This window comes from Geotrypetes seraphini, chromosome 2 (assembly GCF_902459505.1).
Source record: "Geotrypetes seraphini chromosome 2, aGeoSer1.1, whole genome shotgun sequence".
Taxonomy (NCBI): domain Eukaryota; kingdom Metazoa; phylum Chordata; class Amphibia; order Gymnophiona; family Dermophiidae; genus Geotrypetes; species Geotrypetes seraphini.
Genome location: NC_047085.1, coordinates 457,586,823 through 457,604,256, shown reverse-complemented (window position 1 = coordinate 457,604,256; position 17,434 = coordinate 457,586,823). Strand labels below are relative to the sequence as shown.

The following is a 17,434-nucleotide window of genomic DNA, read 5'->3' as shown; positions in this document are numbered from 1 at the left end:
TTCCTGTTTCTAGATCATTTATGAATATATTAAATAGCAGTGGCCCGAGCACTGAGCCCTGCGGGACACCACTCGTGACTTTCCTCCAGTCTGAGTAGTGTCCCTTCACCCCTACCCTCTGTTTCCTACCCGCTAACCAGTTTCTGATCCATCTATGCACGGCTCCGTCCACCCCATGGTTCTTCAGTTTCCGGAGTAGACGTTCATGAGGCACCTTGTCAAAGGCTTTCTGGAAATCTAGGTATATGATGTCTATGGGGTCTCCTTTGTCCATCTGTTTGTTAATTCCCTCGAAGAAGTGCAATAAGTTGGTCAGACACGATCTCCCCCTGCAGAAACCATGTTGGCTGGTTATCAGAAGTTCGTGTTTTTCAAAATGTTCATCAATTTTTTCTTTTATTAGTGCTTCCACCATTTTCCCCGGAACAGAGGTCAGACTCACCGGTCTGTAGTTTCCCGGGTCTCCTCTTGATCCCTTTTTAAAGATGGGCGTAACGTTGGCTATCTTCCAATCCTCCGGAATCACACCTGTTTTCAGAGACAGGTTGCAAATTTGCTGTAGTAGTTCCGCTATTTCCTCTTTTAGTTCCTTCAGCACCCTTGGATGGATTCCATCCGGACCCGGGGATTTGTCAGTTTTTAGTTTTTCTATCTGTCTGCGCACATCATCAAGGCTCACTTCTATGGATGTTAACTTTTGTGCTTGATTTCCATTGAAGAATTGCTCAGGTTCCGGTATGTTGGTTGTGTCTTCGTTTGTGAATACAGATGAAAAGAACATGTTAAGTCTTTCTGCGACCTCTTTCTCTTCCTTCACCGCTCCCTTCCTGTCTCCGTCATCCAGTGGTCCCACCTCCTCCCTAGCCGGCTGTTTCCCTTTAACATATCTAAAGAACGGTTTGAAATTTCGTGCTTCCCTGGCTAGTGTCTCTTCATACTCTCTTTTGGCTTTTCGTACCACACGGTGACATTCTTTTTGATACTTCCTGTGCTCTCTCCAGTTTACCTCAGTTTTGTCCCTTTTCCATTTTCTGAATGAATTTTTCTTATTGCTTATCACTTCCTTCACTATTTTAGTTATCCACGCCGGGTCTTTTATTCGACTCTTGTTGCACCCTTTTCTGAATTTGGGGATATATAGATTTTGCGCCTCGCTCACCGTGTCCTTGAAAAAGGACCAGGCATGTTCTACCGTCTGCCATTTTTGGGAAGTGTTCCTAAGTTTTTTCTTTACCATTCCCCTCATTGCTTCGTAGTTACCCTTCCTGAAGTTAAAAGTTGTCGCTATGGTTCTCTTTCCTTTCAGTATTCCTACTTCCATCTTGAACTTGATCATATTATGATCGCTGTTTCCCAACGGTCCCACTACTTCCACTTCCTTTGCAGGTCCCCTTAGCCCATTTAGGATTAGATCCAGAGTGGCATTTTCTCTTGTCGGTTCTCTAGATTAGATTAGATTAGATTATTCTAGGAAAAAGCAGTGGATTTCCCCAAGCCATCGCAATAATGGCCTATGAACGTCTCTTTTAGGAAATTATCCAAACCTTTTTTAAACCCTGCTATGCTGATTTCATCACACTCTCCGGCAACAAATTGAAGAAGAAATATTGTGTGAAGAAATATTTTCTCTAGTTTGTTTTAAATCTACTACTTTGTAGCTTCATTGTATGCCTCCTGGTCCTAGTATTTTTGGAAAGAGTAAACAAGTGATTAATATCTACCCTCCACTTACATGAGCAAACAATATACCGAAAGTATTTCCTACTCTAGAAGAAAGCTACCTTGAAGGATGTGTGGATCAGGAAAATCCAAAGCTATGGACTCCTTTTACAAAGGCGCGCTAGCGGTTTTAGCACGTGCTAACCGCTACCGCCTCCTCTTGAGTAGGCGGCAGTTTTTCTGTGCAGCGCGGATGTTAGTGCGGGCGCTAAAAACGCTAGCGCACCTTTGTAAAAGGAGCCCTATGGGAAACATGAATAAACTGATCTCTGTCAAAAGCTGAACTAGTCCATTTTAACAGCTTTCTCATCTAGTGCTCAGTTGCGGAAGGTATTTCAACCGGTTTCTGAAAAATAAATGAAACTTACAAAGTCACCCTTCATTTCATTAAAGACAATTCCTTTAAAGATCAATGGCGAATGCACATCGGCTGGATTTTCATGCTCTAGTCGCCATCCTTCCTGCCTATGAAAATGAAGAAAAATTAACAAAATTTCAGTTATAGGCAAAAGTAAACAAAATAAAATATTTACACGCATGGTCATGCAAGGACTCCTTTTACTAAGCTGTACTAGCAGTTTTAGCGTGCGCTTAGCGCGCACTATAATGCCCCGCGCGCTAGGTGATGATGTCTCCATCGAGCTAGCGTTAGTTTTTCTGCATAGAGTGGGGGGTTAGCGTGTGCTAATCTGCAGCGCGCGCGCTAAAAACGTTACCGCAGCTTAGTAAAAGGAGACCCAAGTTTCTTTTCTAGAGGTCTTTTTATTTTAGAATTTTGTTCTTATTTTATATAACCACCGTCAGCACAATCTGAATAACATCCTTTAGTCATTTTTCATCCTTACCATAACCTTTAAGGACTTCTTTCAGGGCTATATCACAACATCAGTTTGTTTTGAGCAAACCCTGACAGTAATAAATCTCATTGCTAAGCCAGGTATATGGCGTAGAGCTTCCTTCTGGATTTTGAGGGTCTGTGATGCTTGTAAATTTATATTCTGGCGGGGTGCAGGGTCAGTGAGAACTGATCCTTGCCCTCAACACAGCCCAGCCGAGCGGTTTACTGGAATGGCCAGTGAGGTTACCCAAAATAAGGTAATGCAAATGTTTATTCAAAATTAAAGATTTCTTTATCTTCCCATCCAGGTTCAGCATTCAAAATAAACCATAAGTTCCTAAGTTGCACATTGGTGCAAAATATGCTGATTTGTTCAAACAAAAGTAAGTTTGCAAAGGTAATTTTTTTAACCCTTTCACATAGTCCTGTGCACATATGGCTTGGTCAGCTGTGCTATTACCAGTCTCTGCACAATGACTGCCACGTGCTGAACGCTTAAGTTTGTAAGGTTCTTTGGCACTGCTACTATCCAGTGTAAGGCAATTCAATTTGAGACAGTTTTAACAACCAGACTGTCTCTACCAGTTCCACCTTAAATGTTGTATAATGTTCTGAGGCTTTTAGCAGGCACTGTTAGGGCAGAAGGCTTAATTGCGGAGATAAGGGTGTTCCCTTCCTCCTTTACTTCCAGTACTGCTGCAACATGGGTTTTTGGTTTATTATTTATTTATTTTAAAAAAATGATATACTGCATATAACTATGCGGTTTCCATATCACACTCAATAAATTACTGACCTCCAGTATATGCACTGGGAGAAAAAAAATGCTCAAAAGCTTGACCCCCTAGTAGTTCTGAATATCTATTTTTATTCATTCAGTTCCGTAGACTCTCAGCGTCTAAAAACACTGAAGAGCCCTGAAGAAATGGTCTTTGAATCATGAAACGTTGCCCATCGTCGTCTACTTATTTATTCTGTGAGGAAGCTGCCCTAAAGCTCGCATCACACTGTGAAGTTTTCACTCCAGTTTGAAGCAAAGATAAGTGGTGCTAGCTTTTTTTGAATTACAAATAATTTTTTGAGTTACATGTATGGGGAGCTAATGAGCTATTGTAGCTCTCCTTCATAGCTCCAGAGCAACATTTGCCCTGCATCTGAGGTGTTTTTCCCCAGTATATGTATGCTTATGGAACTGAATGAACTATTAGGGGGGTCAAGCTTTTGAGCATTTTTTTCTTCCCAGCGCATACACTGGAGGTCAGTAATTTATCGAGTTGAATATTTTTCTCCAGTTCCTCTTTATTTTTGTTTCCATATCACATGCATAAAATCTTGTTTCCCTACAATTATCACATATAACATAGACATATCTAAAGACATCATTAATCGTCCCTGTTCAGTTTCACTTTCCCACAACAGTTACTGTTGGCTCCTCTCGGAGTGTATCTTCCTCAAATAAAGCATCATCTTCCTCACTCTCACACATTGTCAAATCCCAAGACATTTCAATATCATTCACAATGCTTTCCCTGGGACAGACTTTCCCAGCTGGTATCAGCAACTTCTGATTCCTGATAGGGCTTAGCTAGCTGTCCTGTCCTGCAAACACCCTTAGCTGGCAGATTACAGTTGGGTACCTTGCTGGCTGTGTGGTGCTGCAGTGTGTCAGCAGGATCGTCCTTTCCCAAATGAGGTGCTTGGCTAGGGTTACCATACCAGACATCCGGATTTCCCCGGATGGATTTTCAAAACCCGGCACCTTGTCTGGCTTTTGAAAAGCTTCCAACATCAGGACGGTATGCGCGAACACGTAGATGCAACGCGATGACATCATTGTGTCGCGTCCGCGCATGGGCGGATTCCATCCTGACGCACAAACGGGTTAAGGGGGATGGGGGCGTGATGCGGGCAGAACTGGGTGAGCCTGGGGGGCGTGGCCATGGGTCCGAATTTTCCTTCAGGAAAACCTGGTAACCCTATGCTTGGCAGCAAAGAAGTTTCACTTGCCTTCCTGTGATGTCTTTCAGGTGACTCAGTATTCCTGCTCTGAATCAAGCCTATGATCAGGCTTCTGGTCAAGCCTCTCTAGCAGTGAAAACTCCCTGCCTTTATTTTCCAGAGCTAAGCAGCCTAGCCCTCTCATTGGCTGCTTAGCAGATTGCTTAATGAGCTTCTATTCTTTATTGAATAGAAAATATAGTGATTGCATTAGACTAGTAGATAACCGTGAGGTGTTGTGAATGCTTAAAAAAATTAATCCATTGCTCCTCAGAGCCAGCCCAAGTGGATTCAGAGGTCCATATACGTTTTGTACATGTAATCGGGGATAAAGATGATGAAATAAAAAAACATAATAAAGTGAAGTCGTATGACCATGAATAACTCCTAATTGACAGAATTCCAAAAAATTTGAAATTAAGGGCATTTTAGGATTTAAAGGCCATTTTAATTTCTTTAAGCACTGATGCACTTGAAAACAACTATAAAATTCCGTGCTAGAGAAACCAAATTTAGCTTATAATTGTTGGAAGGTCATTACAGATTTATTTTCCATAAGTTGGTTAATATACCAAATGTCCTTCTCCATCCATGAAGACCAATGTATTGGCACTTCTCCAATAACAATATTTGAATTATGCCAAAGAGGAGTGGAAAGAGAATGTTTACACCGAGAGAGTTCAGGAGAAGCCTTTGCAAATGCTTGTATGGCATGGTTTGTAAATATAATAGTATCATATAATGATAGATGTTTAATGTTATTTTGGAGGAGAATACATTTCAGCAGTATGTTTCAATAGTGTACCATGTAGGTGAAGCAACTAAAGTCTGAGGATGATCAATCATCCATAAAGTGCCATATCTCAAAAACATTGGCAGATGATATTTATAAAAATCTGGAAATCCTAAACCTCCATTTTCTTTTGGTAATTTTACGGCCGCGCGGCAACAGCCCCGAAGCCCTTTAAATCTCTATGGATTTCGGGGCCGTTAATGTAGAGAGAGCAATACGTGGAGGCTTGTTTCACCAGCATTATAACAATTCAGGAAACGCCAAGCCACCATTTTTTAGTGCTCCCTGATAGCGGCAAAGTTTGCTTAGCAGTGAGCAATTGTGTTTGAAGATATATATTTAAGTATTAAATTACAGAAATCACAGTTCATTCTTTTGTTGTTGTAGATTTCATTAAACATGCATTCACAATTTCTTTTGAAATGGCAGCCAAATATAGAGAGAAACACTCAAGTCTCCCTTCAAATTTCTATATTTTAACTTATTTGCTTTATAGTACAATTTGGATTCACTTTTCCTATAGTATATAATATGCTAGGACAGCAAGGCTTTCAGGAAAGCACTTTTAAAATATCTTGTATAATGAAAACTTAAGCAGTTCCTTTATATTTAACAAACAGGGAAGTAGAAATCCATACCTATAACTGGAATTGCAGATTCGCAGATCTTGTTTGATATAAGATCAGCAAATGAAATAAAAGCACGAGCCAACCTGAAAATATACACTGACTACTGTAAAAAGAAAAAAAGTGTCCTACCAGAAATCCAGTTCTCGCAAGGCCGGAAAGAATGCAGCATCCAGATATACAGAAAGAAGGTTCTGAAAATCCTTTGAATTTTGGGTTGAAAATGGGTATTGCGTATAGTCTGAAGCTGCAATTAAATAATTTTTTTTAAAAAGTCTTACAAGAATTTGCAGTATACTACCTTTCATTTTTAGACAAAATGACTTGGACCATAAAGGATCTAAATTTTGCTATACCCAGTGGCATACCAAGGATGGGACGGGGGGTGCGAACTGCCCCTGGTGCCAGCCCAAGGGGGGTGCACAGCCGGCTGGGTCCAGAACCTCCCACACTGCTCTAAATGCACCTCAGTGCGGCTGCCGCACTTATTCCGGAGCAGAGTCGGCAGCTGCGCTGAAGTGCTGGAAGGTCCTGCGATGACTGCGTCTACCGCCTCTGCTCCGGAAGAGGTAAGTGACATTGGAGGGGGTGGACCAGCAGCCACAGTCATCGCGGGATCTTGCCACAACTCCCTGCATCTGCCATCCCACCCCCCCTTCAATGTCACTTACCTCTTCCGGAGCAGAAGCAGCAGAAGCAGTCATTGCGGGACCTTGCTGATTTGGATGGAGAGAGAAAGGAGCATAGCAGGGTGGTGGAAGGAGAAAAAGGGGGTCAGGGTGGTATGGAAGAGTGGTGAAGGGAGAGAAAGGGGAGCATGGTGGTATGGAAGCATAGTGAAGGGTGAGAAAGGGATTAAGGATGGTGGAGGGAGAGAAAGGGGGTCAGGGTGGTATGGAAGGTTGGTGAAGGGTGAGAAAGGGGGGTCAGGGTGGTATGGAAGGGTGGTGAAGGATTTATTTGGAACAAGAAAAAACCTCGTATTGCTCTCGCCAAGCTGAAAGCCTCTAAGATTAAAGGTGGTTTAAATTTACCTGATTTTTATTATTATTACATCGCATCCTTAGCCAAATACGGAGCTCATTGGATTGCTGATTCTTATCCACAGGATCAACCAGCATGGTTTGAAATGGAATGCTTTTTATGTGCACCACTACACATCTCCTGCTTCCTTACAGTGTCGATACCTAGGCACTTGAGAAAATATTCTTTGCTAAGTGCAACGCAACATGCTTTTCAACTATTAGATGCAGCGGCTGAGATCTCTGTTGCTGAAGGCCCACTCATGTCCCTTTGGAATAATCCTAAAATTCAAAATAAGGGTAGATCTCTTTCATGGAAGAGGTGGCAGCGGGCGGGTGTGTGGTTTGTTCATCAATTAATCTCCTCCACTTCATTTGTCCCATTTGATACCTTCTGTTCTGTAAACTCACTCCCATCCTCTACATATTCTCAATGGCTTACGCTTACTGGAATTCTATCTAATGTTCAAATCCGCCTTGACTTTATGACCTCTCAACAAACTATTCGTCACTGGTCTACTTTGGCTTTACTGAAAGGTAAGGCGATATCTTTTTTTTATAGTATCTTAAGAGACCACACCTTCACCTTTACACCTCAATCTATGAACCATTGGGGTTCTATCCTAACGACCACACTTTCTGAAATAGACTGGGAACTCTTCTGGTCATCTGCAAACCGTCCTCTATTATCTGCAAGAGTTTCACAATCAATGTTCTTTGTTATGTGGAATGCTATATGGACTCCATTTCGAATGTGGAAAGCGAAACTGAAACAAGATCCTACTTGCTGGAACTGTTTGAAAGAGCCTGGAACTCTTGATCACATGCTTCTTCACTGCACTATGGTTCATTCCTTTTGGATTCGTATATGGGACACTATAAAATCTATTACCAAATGTTCAGAAGATATTTCCATGGACATTATAATCCTTCGTTCTCAACATCCTTGTTTTGCACTATCAAACTGTCCTCCTAAACTCATTGACACCATGTTTGTGACAGCTCTTATGCACATTTTGAAAAATTGGAAGTCATCCACACTACTAGACTACACCTTTTGGTGGAACTCTTTGAGCATGTACCACAAATTCGAATCATATGCATATGAAAAGAATATGATATCCCGTTTCTCTACAAATTTGATGCGAAATAAATCACCTTGGTCATTCTTAGATTCATATGTTCACTCTGCCTCGTAGACACTTCTGCCACTCTCTCACTCTCTCTCTCTCTCTTTTTCTCTATCTCTCTTTTTTTTTTTTTTTTCTTTTCCTTTCTTTTATTTCATCATCTCTGCTTCATCTATCCTTTCTATTTCTTTTCTTAGCAGTTTCAAATACATTGAATTCTTCTTACTAGTCTGTTATATGCAAATGAATGCAATTATGGTTTCTCTTGTTTATACATCACTATTTTTTTTTATTCAATCTTTATGTACTTGAACTGCTTTTTGTATATTATTTATAATATTCAATAAAATTATTGAAATAAAAAAAGAAAAAAAAAAAAAAAAAAAGGAAGGGTGGTGAAGGGTGAGAAAGGGGGTCAGGGTGGTATGGAAGGGTGGTGGAGGGTGAGAAAGGGGGTCAGGGTAGTATGGAAGGGTGGTGGAGCGGTGAAAATGGGGTCAGGGTAGTATGGAAGGGTGGTGGAGGGTGAAAATGGGGTCAGGGTAGTATGGAAGGGTAGTGGAGAGTGAGAAAGTGGGTCACGGTGGTATGGAAGGTTGGTGAAGGGTGAAAAAGGGGTCAGGGTGGTAAGGAAAGGTGGTGAAGGGTGAGAAATGGGATCAGGGTGGTATGGAAGGGTGGTGGAAGGAGAGAAAAGGGGCAGATGCTGATGAAATTGGTGTGCAGGGAAAGGGGAAAGAGACATAAGGGAGAAGATCCTGCATGGAATTGGGTTGGAGGGAAAGAAAGGGGGTAGATGCTGATGGAAGTGGGGGGGGGAAGGGAGAGGAGAGAGTGAAATGCCAGACCATGAGGGTGTGGGAGAGGGAAGAAGAGGAGAGGAGAGCGATGCCAGACCATTGGAGGAGGGAAGGGAAGAAGATGGATGCCAGACCAATGGGGGTGAAAGGAGAGATGGAAAGGGGAGGCATAAAGTTTCTGGAAGGGGAATAGAAGGAGAGAAGATGCCATATAGAAGGGGCAGACAGTGGATGAAAGGAAGAGGGTAGACAGTGGATGAAAGGAAGAGAGTGACAAAAAGATGAGGAAAGCAGAAACCAGAGAAGACAAGGTAGAAAAAGAAATTCTATTTATTTAATTTTTTTTTTTTGCTTTAGGGGAGATGCATCGCTGTTTCTGTGATGTTGCATTGTACGTAGAGTCCAGCTTCTTGGTGCTTCAGTTTAACCTTTGTCTACATATTTCTATTTTATCTCCCCTTTTACAAAACTGTTGAGCGTTTTTAGCGCTCTGATGCTCAGAGTTCTATGAGCGCCAGAGCCGTTACCACCGTGGCTAAAAACCACACTACAGTTTTGTAAAAGGAGGAGGGGTTAGTTTGTGATGACATATTCCATTCTAGGCGAAGGTGTTTTCTGTGTTCTGTGTGTTCGAAAGACATGGTTTTCTGTTAGGATTGACTGTGTAGGATTGATCTGTACTAGTTTGGCTTGTATAGTTTTACATTGGGTGTATTGATGTACTGCTCACTGCAATATGTAAGATGCTGCCTTTTCCTAGGTATAATCTTGTGTGACGTATGGATTGTTACTAAAAATCATGTTTTTCATACAGATGTGGGTGGGGGTCAAAAAATGATGGGCCCCGGGTGTCACATATGCTAGGTACGCCACTGGCTATATCGTATAAGAATTTGTTGCTTGAAGAAGAATGTTAATCATGATAGCCTTCCTAAGGAAGCCGACAGGCCTCAAAACTCTGATTCCTCTATTGGACAAAAATTCAGTCCAACAGAAATATACTAGAACTTAGTGGCACAGTAAGGGGGGGGCGGTCTGCCCCGGATGCTACCATGGTGGGGGCACCAGCACTCCTCCTCCTCTCCACCCCGCCTCTTCCCACGTCTCCCCACCACCACCACACGCGCATCCCCTTTCCTTTTCCCCGCACTTCTAGTTGTTCACTGCCGCGAGTAACAACTTCAATGTGCTCCTCGTGATCACATTGGCTCCTGTTCTTGTCACTTCTGTGTGCCACGCATAGGAAGTGATGTCAGAGGGAGGGGACGCTGTCGTGAGGAACATGTTGAAGTTGTTGGTCGCGGCAGTGAACAACTAGGAGAAGGGAAGGCAGGGTGCACTTGCTGCAGGTGGGGCGGGGAAGGAGTGGAGAGGGCGGAGACGAGGGCATGGGAGGGGTGCCACTGACCCAAGCGTCTCTCACCCTCACTGCGCCACTGCAAGAACTGTCAAATTTATTTTATTTTTTAGACTGATCTTAAGAGAAGCAAATTCCAGAGAGTTACATTAAAAACACCCTAAAAGTCATTGTAAAATGGGATGTATTCAGGGAGATGTGTGAAAATGGAATCAATGGCCAATCAGGGACTTCCTTAGGGTGGGTCAGGCCAGGCCGATGGTGGGAGGGGGGCTGTCGGGTAAGTTTGGGGGGTCAGCGTCGGGTAAGTTTGGGGAGGATCCGACGACAGGAGGGAGTTGGCATCCCTCCTTCCATTTTGGTTGGGGGTTTTTTCGGAAAGCCGGGCCCAATGGCAGGAGGGAGTGAGAGGGCATCCCTTCTGCCTTTTTCTTCGGGGGAGGGGGAGCAGGGCTGCATTTGTGGGTGGGGTGGGGGCTTTTTTGTTGTTGTTTTTCATGTTTTTTTTTATTTGGCCAGATATTTTGCATGTGTAATACACGCAAAATATCAGTGCCATTAAAAAAAATGAACAAAAAATAGGAAGACCTATCGGCAACTGTGTTAAACCACTCTGAACTGCTTGTGGTATTGCGGTATACAAAAATAAAGTTATTATTATTATTACCGACAGGTCTGCAGCAGTCGGGTTTTAGGATTCAAAATAGCCAAGTAATTGTTAGTGAATCAATTGCTTGGCCATTTTGCATGGAGTTTTGCTCATTTGCATGGGTGGATCGGATTGGATGGGAGATTGATCGGACAGCAGTTTAGTGAATCAGGTCAGGGAACATGAATTATCTCAAAATCAGTAAAACTGGTTTTGTGACTATCCTTACAGGATCGGTAAGTTTAGTGAATCTAGGCCTTAGTTCTTTAGTTTTTCTCTGTTGTGAAAACAATATACACAGGTCTAGTTAAGGACATTGACTGAATTCAGAATGTAAATTAGGGTATTTAAACCCTGTTCAAGGGGCAAAAATGGTTTACACTGCTTTAGATCCATGTACCATTAGGATCACAATACCCATTATTCCACACTTACCTGTGAGTGCATTCATAAAAGTGGCAAGCGATCTACTTTGCATTTTAAAGAAAATATCCCAACATGGGTACTTCTCAGAGCCATTAAGCACCGTGTGTTCAAGTACATGTGGTGCACCTGTGCTGTCCATCGGTGTTGTCCGAAACTGTACACTGAAGAAAATGCGATGTATATTTAACCAAAACAAGTCCAATTACACTGGTAAATTGAAAAACTGATTCAATATCATTTTAAACAAAATTATTTTTGTTTTACCTTAACTTATAAGTAAATTACATTCTAGCGACAAGATCAATGAAAAAAAAGTGTGAACATTTATGAACAATATAATGGCTCACAAATACACTTCCCCCTCCCCATTCATGGTTTCTGCACTCGCGATTTCACATAATCGCGATTTTTTTCTGGGGAGGGGAAAATTTTAAAAACATATTTTTTACCTCCCTGCCGCCTTCCCGGCCTTACCTAGTGGTCTAGAGGGCTTTCGGGCAGGAGCGATCTTCCTACACTCCTGCCCCGTGCAGATCGCCATGAGGAAATGGCTGTAGGGAGTTCCCGTTGTAGTCTCAAGAGAATACGGGAACTCACAGCAGCCATTTCCTCATGGCGATCTGCACGGGGCAGGAGCGTAGGAAGATCGCTCCTGCCCCGAAAGCCCTCTAGACCACCAGGTAAAGCCGGGAAGGTGGCAGGGAGGTGGGGGTGGGTCAGAGCCGGATAATCGTGGTTTTTCGCCATTCGCGGTCTGGCTCTGCCCGTAGCCCCCGCGAATAACGAGGGAGAAGTGTCAACATCTTTAAAACTTAAAGCATACCTTAGCTTGCTGGCCTTGCCATATTGAGAGAATGTTAAATTACAAGAACAGCAGTAGATTTTTTGTCTGAATTCAGTTAGCCCTGTGGATTTGAATAAAGGGATTGAATGGATGACAAGTCGTTTAAGCCACAGACTGTATTCATTTGCTGTAGTAGTCAGGTGACAAGAAGTGTTTCTTAAAAAGCAGTGGTTATCTTTGAAGGATGAGGTATATCAGTCAGGATGGCAAGGTCGCAAACTAAGGTATGAGTTAAGAGTTTTTAAAAGAATATTTAATAGGTATGTGTGTTTCCTAGCATTTTAATATGCTGTATTTTTTTGCTTCAGAAGACACACTTTATGGAGTGAATATACCCACCCCCCACCCATCCCAGTATCTTTTTTTTAAATCCCGGTGGTCCAGGCAGGCAGGCAGACCCCCCCCCCCCCGGTACCTTTTTTCTAAATTCCGGTGATCCAACGGTCCAGCACTGTATCTCCTGCCCCTATCTCGCTGGACAGCTACCTCTATGCCTTGGCTGAGTGAAATACAACACAGGAGCGAGCTTTTCAGCCCGCCGGAATAAAAAAAAAGGTACCCGGGTGTGTGTGTGTGGGGGGGGGATGCTATTAGAGAGCTGCACAGGAACAGGGACGACGGGAAACCCGCGGGACCCGTGGGGATCCCGTGGGTTCCCCCTTCGGGTCACAGGGATCCCATGGGGACGCCCCCTAGGGTCGCGGGGATCCCGTGGGACGCCTCTCGTGCTCTCGGGGATCCAGCGGGGTTCAATATAACTCGAGCTGTGAGGCTCATCTGATTTTCCTACCTGCCCTGCTGCGAGGCTCGTCTTCCATTTCCTGCCTGCCCTGCTGCAGCACACATAGCCAATTGGAAGTCTTCCCTGATGTCAGCACTGACGTCGGAGGGAGGGCTTATGGAAGACTTCCGGTCGGCTACGTGTGCTGCAGCAGGGCAGGCAGGAAATGGAAGATGAGCAGTGTTCTCCCTAGCACTCGGTTGTCCCCCCGCCAGAGATGTAATCCAGGTCGCAAGGAGGTCAGAGATAGAGACGGTTCACTGGTCCTAGGCATGGAGGAGCTGCCTTACTGCACGCATTAAGAGAAAAATAAGCTTTTAAATCCTAGGGTGTTTTTATTTCAGGGCTAAGTTCGGTGATTTTAAGCATTTCGAAAGCTCGTTGTAAGCACCAAAGAGGTGGTTCTCTTGGGGGGGGGGGGGGAGGGGGAGGGATGGATATTCAAAGCAATGTCACTGTCCCTAAATAGCTCTGGGTCACTGAAAACCGGGTATGTTGTGGACATTCTGTGGCTGGAGTAAGCATTTGGCTAGTAAAGGACTGATATTCAAGACTTAACTTGCCAAAGTCAAATGGGACTGTACTTAAAACTCAATCCTTCCTTTATGCCATTCACCATAGTCTGTTAAATACTGAATATCCTACTTAACCTAGAGTTTAGCTGACTGTAAACCCATAGAGACACTGGATCTGGACAGGGGGTGGAGAGAGGAGAGATAGACAGAAAAGGACCTTGAGGAGGGGCTGGAATGCAGACTTGAACCAAAAGGGAGGAGGAAGACAGAGCAAATGCTGGACTAGAGGGGGTAGAGAGGGGAAACGCACTGAACTGAGGAGAGAGAGATGCCAGGCCCTGGTGAGAGGGAGAACAAAGAGAGTGAGACAGACAGAAAGACCTGGAACAAAGGTGGGAGGACTCAATATGTTAGCTTTGGGAAATGTATATAGCAGATGTCTTTGTATTGTGTTCAAAAGAAAAGGAAATGCATTTCTGGTTTTATTTCGACAGTGTTGAAGTACTTGCTGACCCTTGCTGTGATTGGTGGGGATCCTCAAGCACTGACGGCCAGAACTCCCCTCCACCAAGCACAGAAGTCGCTGGCAACATCCATGAGCCACTGAGGTGCCAGCATCTGCGACTCAGGGACGCTACTGCTGCCTGCCAAGCTTGGCAAAAGGGACCCCCGGCCAACTGCAAAGGAAGTCCTCAGCTGACAGCTTGGGGTTCTCATCAGCTGAGTATTTATTTATATTGTATATTTACATTAGAGGCTCTGGTAGAAAACCGTTTACAAAATATGTATTCTTCTCAATTAATATTTCCAAATTAATAAAGTGTCTTTGCTTATTTGTAAATGGATCTCTACCAGAGCCTTTAATTCAGTAGCATAATTAAATGAAATAACTATTTCTGAAGTTTATAGGGACGGGCAGGGACGGAAGGGATTCCTCGCAGGGACGGGTGGGATTTTTGCGGGGACGGGTGGGGACAGGTGGGATTTTTGACCCTGCGCAACTCTCTAGGTGCTATCTGCCTATCTGTCTACCTTCCACAAGGCCTGCCCTGTGCCCTGTACCCTGTCCCGGCCTAGACCACCAGAGGGGGAACAGGGTACACCATTTGCTTTAGAAATTTTTTTTTCTTGGTTTTTCCTCCTCTACATAGGCGCGTCTTATGGTCAGGTGTGTCTTATGGAGCGGGAAAAATACAGTATATTTTTTCTGGGGATTTCTTGATACAGCCTATTAAGCAAAACATGTTGGATGAAGTCTTGACTGAATGAGGCCTTAAAATTACCGTTAAAATCCCTTGGATCACTGTAGTACCAATAAATTTAACAATTTCAGAATGAAGAGCGATGCCCAAAGAACCTGGCATGCAATGAAGTTTATGAAGGTCCATAGAAATCCCATCTGCCCAGTTGTTGGAGAAAATAACTCACACATGCGCAGAATAGTCCATGGAAAAAGGCATGTGAGTATGCACCAGGACCTGGTACATCATGGGCACGCATGTGTCAATCATAGGCATATCGATGCTATTGGATGGAAGGGAAGGGAGGTGAGGGGACAGTGAACTACCGTCAAACTATGCAATCGGCAGCTTTCAAAGAATGCACATGACACACCTTTAAAACATGCACTCAAGATGCGGTTTTAACACATGTGTGCTTTTTCATATGCTGTTTTGAGATCTTTTTCCATTAGTAAATGCAATTGGCAGCTTTCATTGAACATGCATAAGATGTGCCTTTAATATACATGCTCAAGACACAGTTTTAATACACGCGTGCTTTTTCATTTGCTATTTTGAGATGTTTTTTTTTTTCCATTGGTGAATACAAGATAAATTTACTGAGAAATATGACAGTGCCAAGTTTTGGAGTAGTTTAAAAAAAAAAAAAAAAAATTCTGTGTCGTGCAATCATCAGCTCCAGTTACATGCGCCTGAGACGTGCTTTTAACAGTACCAGCACCCCCAGATCAGCCGGTAATTTGGGGGCATTAAAAGTCGGCGCTTCATTTTGTGTAGCACCAGGCGATGTCGGAGCACTACCTAGAGTGCTACTTTTACTATTAATAACCACATAGTACTACATTTGCATAGCAGAGTCGGAGGCTGCTTCGGTGATCCATTAAGTGCATCTGTAGGTAAAATACTTCAACATTAAACCAGTTAGAACTGGTTAAGCATTGATCGTTAAATGCATGGTAGGTTTAGAACATCAGTGCCCGGTTGAAATGAAATTTAATATTTTTGAATAGGAAAAATATTTAAGACATGCAGATATATAAGATAATAATGAGTGGAATATAAGATATCTAGCTATGTTCAATTTCGCGTTTATCCAGACAGTGCTATCACCACCACTATGCCAATAAACTTCCAGGCCTAAAATCTATCCTCCCTCCCTAAGTTCAGATTTCCCAAGCAGTATCACTTCCATTTTCCACTCTTTCTCTGTCCCCAGTTAACCAGATACATTTTGGCTGAACTTTTGTGGTAATGGTGGGGGCACAGAGTGTAGGAGACTGAAACCAGTGATTTGGCCAGGTATTCCCAAATTTACCTGGATAGATTACTCTGAATATCAACCACCACATAACTGTTCAAAAATTTAAACATGAAATTGATTATGAAACGCACAATTCTATCATTTTTCTACATGTACAAGGCAAGCAGTTCTCACAGATTTTCTGAAGCTAGTCACAAATGGAAAGAGGCAAATGCGATGTCGGATATTCAACCAATCAGTTATTTTATTGTACAAGTAATAAAAACTAAAAATAAAGTCTTTATCCTAATATGACATTCTAGGTATTCCAAGACTTAGGGCTCCTTTTACAAAATGTGCTAGCATTTTTAGCGCACGCACCGGATTAGCGCACGCTAGCCGAAAAACTACCGCCTGCTCAAGAGGAGGCGGTAGCGGCTAGTACACGCTACTCCGCGCATTAACGCCCTAACGCGCTTTCGTAAAAGGAGCCCTTAGCTTACTTTCACATTACAGGTTTTGGATCTCTTTATGTGACTTTATATCCAAGATGGACTTTGTTTTTCATTTTTATTATTTGTACAATAAAGTAACTGATTGGTTGAATATACGACATCTCATTTGCCTCTTTCCATTGTACTTCTGTGCTATTTTGGAGGCAAAATCCGTCTTTCCCCTTCTTGTTTGATAATCACAAATTATCATGCGCATGTTATGCTTTATTTCGGGTATGAGACTAGGAAAATGTCAGTTGGCACACAGTGCAGGTACCTGAAGTAATTTTCGGAGTCCTCCCTTGCTAAGTGCAAATATTTGGCCCCTGTGTCATCATGGCTTAGCTTTACTGCAGTTAGAAATAGCTCAGGAAGAGCAGTCACCTGTATTTGAAAACAGAGGAAGGCAAGATTCAAGTGAATGCAATAGGGGGGGGGAGGGGAAATAAGTCAGCATCATAATGTACTAAGAGGTATATTTACTAAGGCACGGAATGTATTTGACCCTACCAAACTTTAAATACACAATTATAAGGTATGTTTAGCGGTGATATTTTAGTCCAGAAAAAAAAAAAATTAATTCTATATAAAATACACAACTGTTTGTCTTATTTTATTAAAGTTCTGCGTTTCGTTCTTATTCAGTTCAGAAGCTAACAAATAAACTCCAGTCCTAGCTTTTTTTTTTAAACAAAACTTGACATCAAGAACAGCCCTCAGAATATTACATGAACATAAAACTGTTCAAATTTAGCATTTAGGGCTCCTTTTACTAAGGTGCGCTAGCGTTTTTAGCGCACACACAAGATTAGCACGCGCTATGTGCGCGCTAGCTGAAAAACTACCGCCTGCTTAAAAGGAGGTGGTAGCGGCTAGCATCAGTGGCATTTTAGCGCGCGCTAGCACGCCTTTGTAAAAGGAGCCCTCAGTTTCAGAAGTACTTTCATTTTCCAGGCCCAGG

The 17,434-nt window shown here is 42.9% G+C and overlaps 1 protein-coding gene across 1 annotated transcript in view; it reads right to left on the bottom strand.

Annotated features, from left to right (window-relative positions):
* The window catches only part of PITRM1 (pitrilysin metallopeptidase 1), a 163,285-nt gene that overhangs the window by 134,780 nt on the left and 11,071 nt on the right, over positions 1-17,434 (bottom strand). The window contains exons 3-6 of the mRNA XM_033931530.1: positions 16,751-16,857; positions 11,368-11,519; positions 6,107-6,221; positions 2,088-2,184 (exon numbers count right to left, since the gene is read on the bottom strand). Coding sequence (XP_033787421.1) covers positions 2,088-2,184; positions 6,107-6,221; positions 11,368-11,519; positions 16,751-16,857 — 471 coding nt within the window. The remainder of the gene's footprint in view (positions 1-2,087; positions 2,185-6,106; positions 6,222-11,367; positions 11,520-16,750; positions 16,858-17,434) is intronic.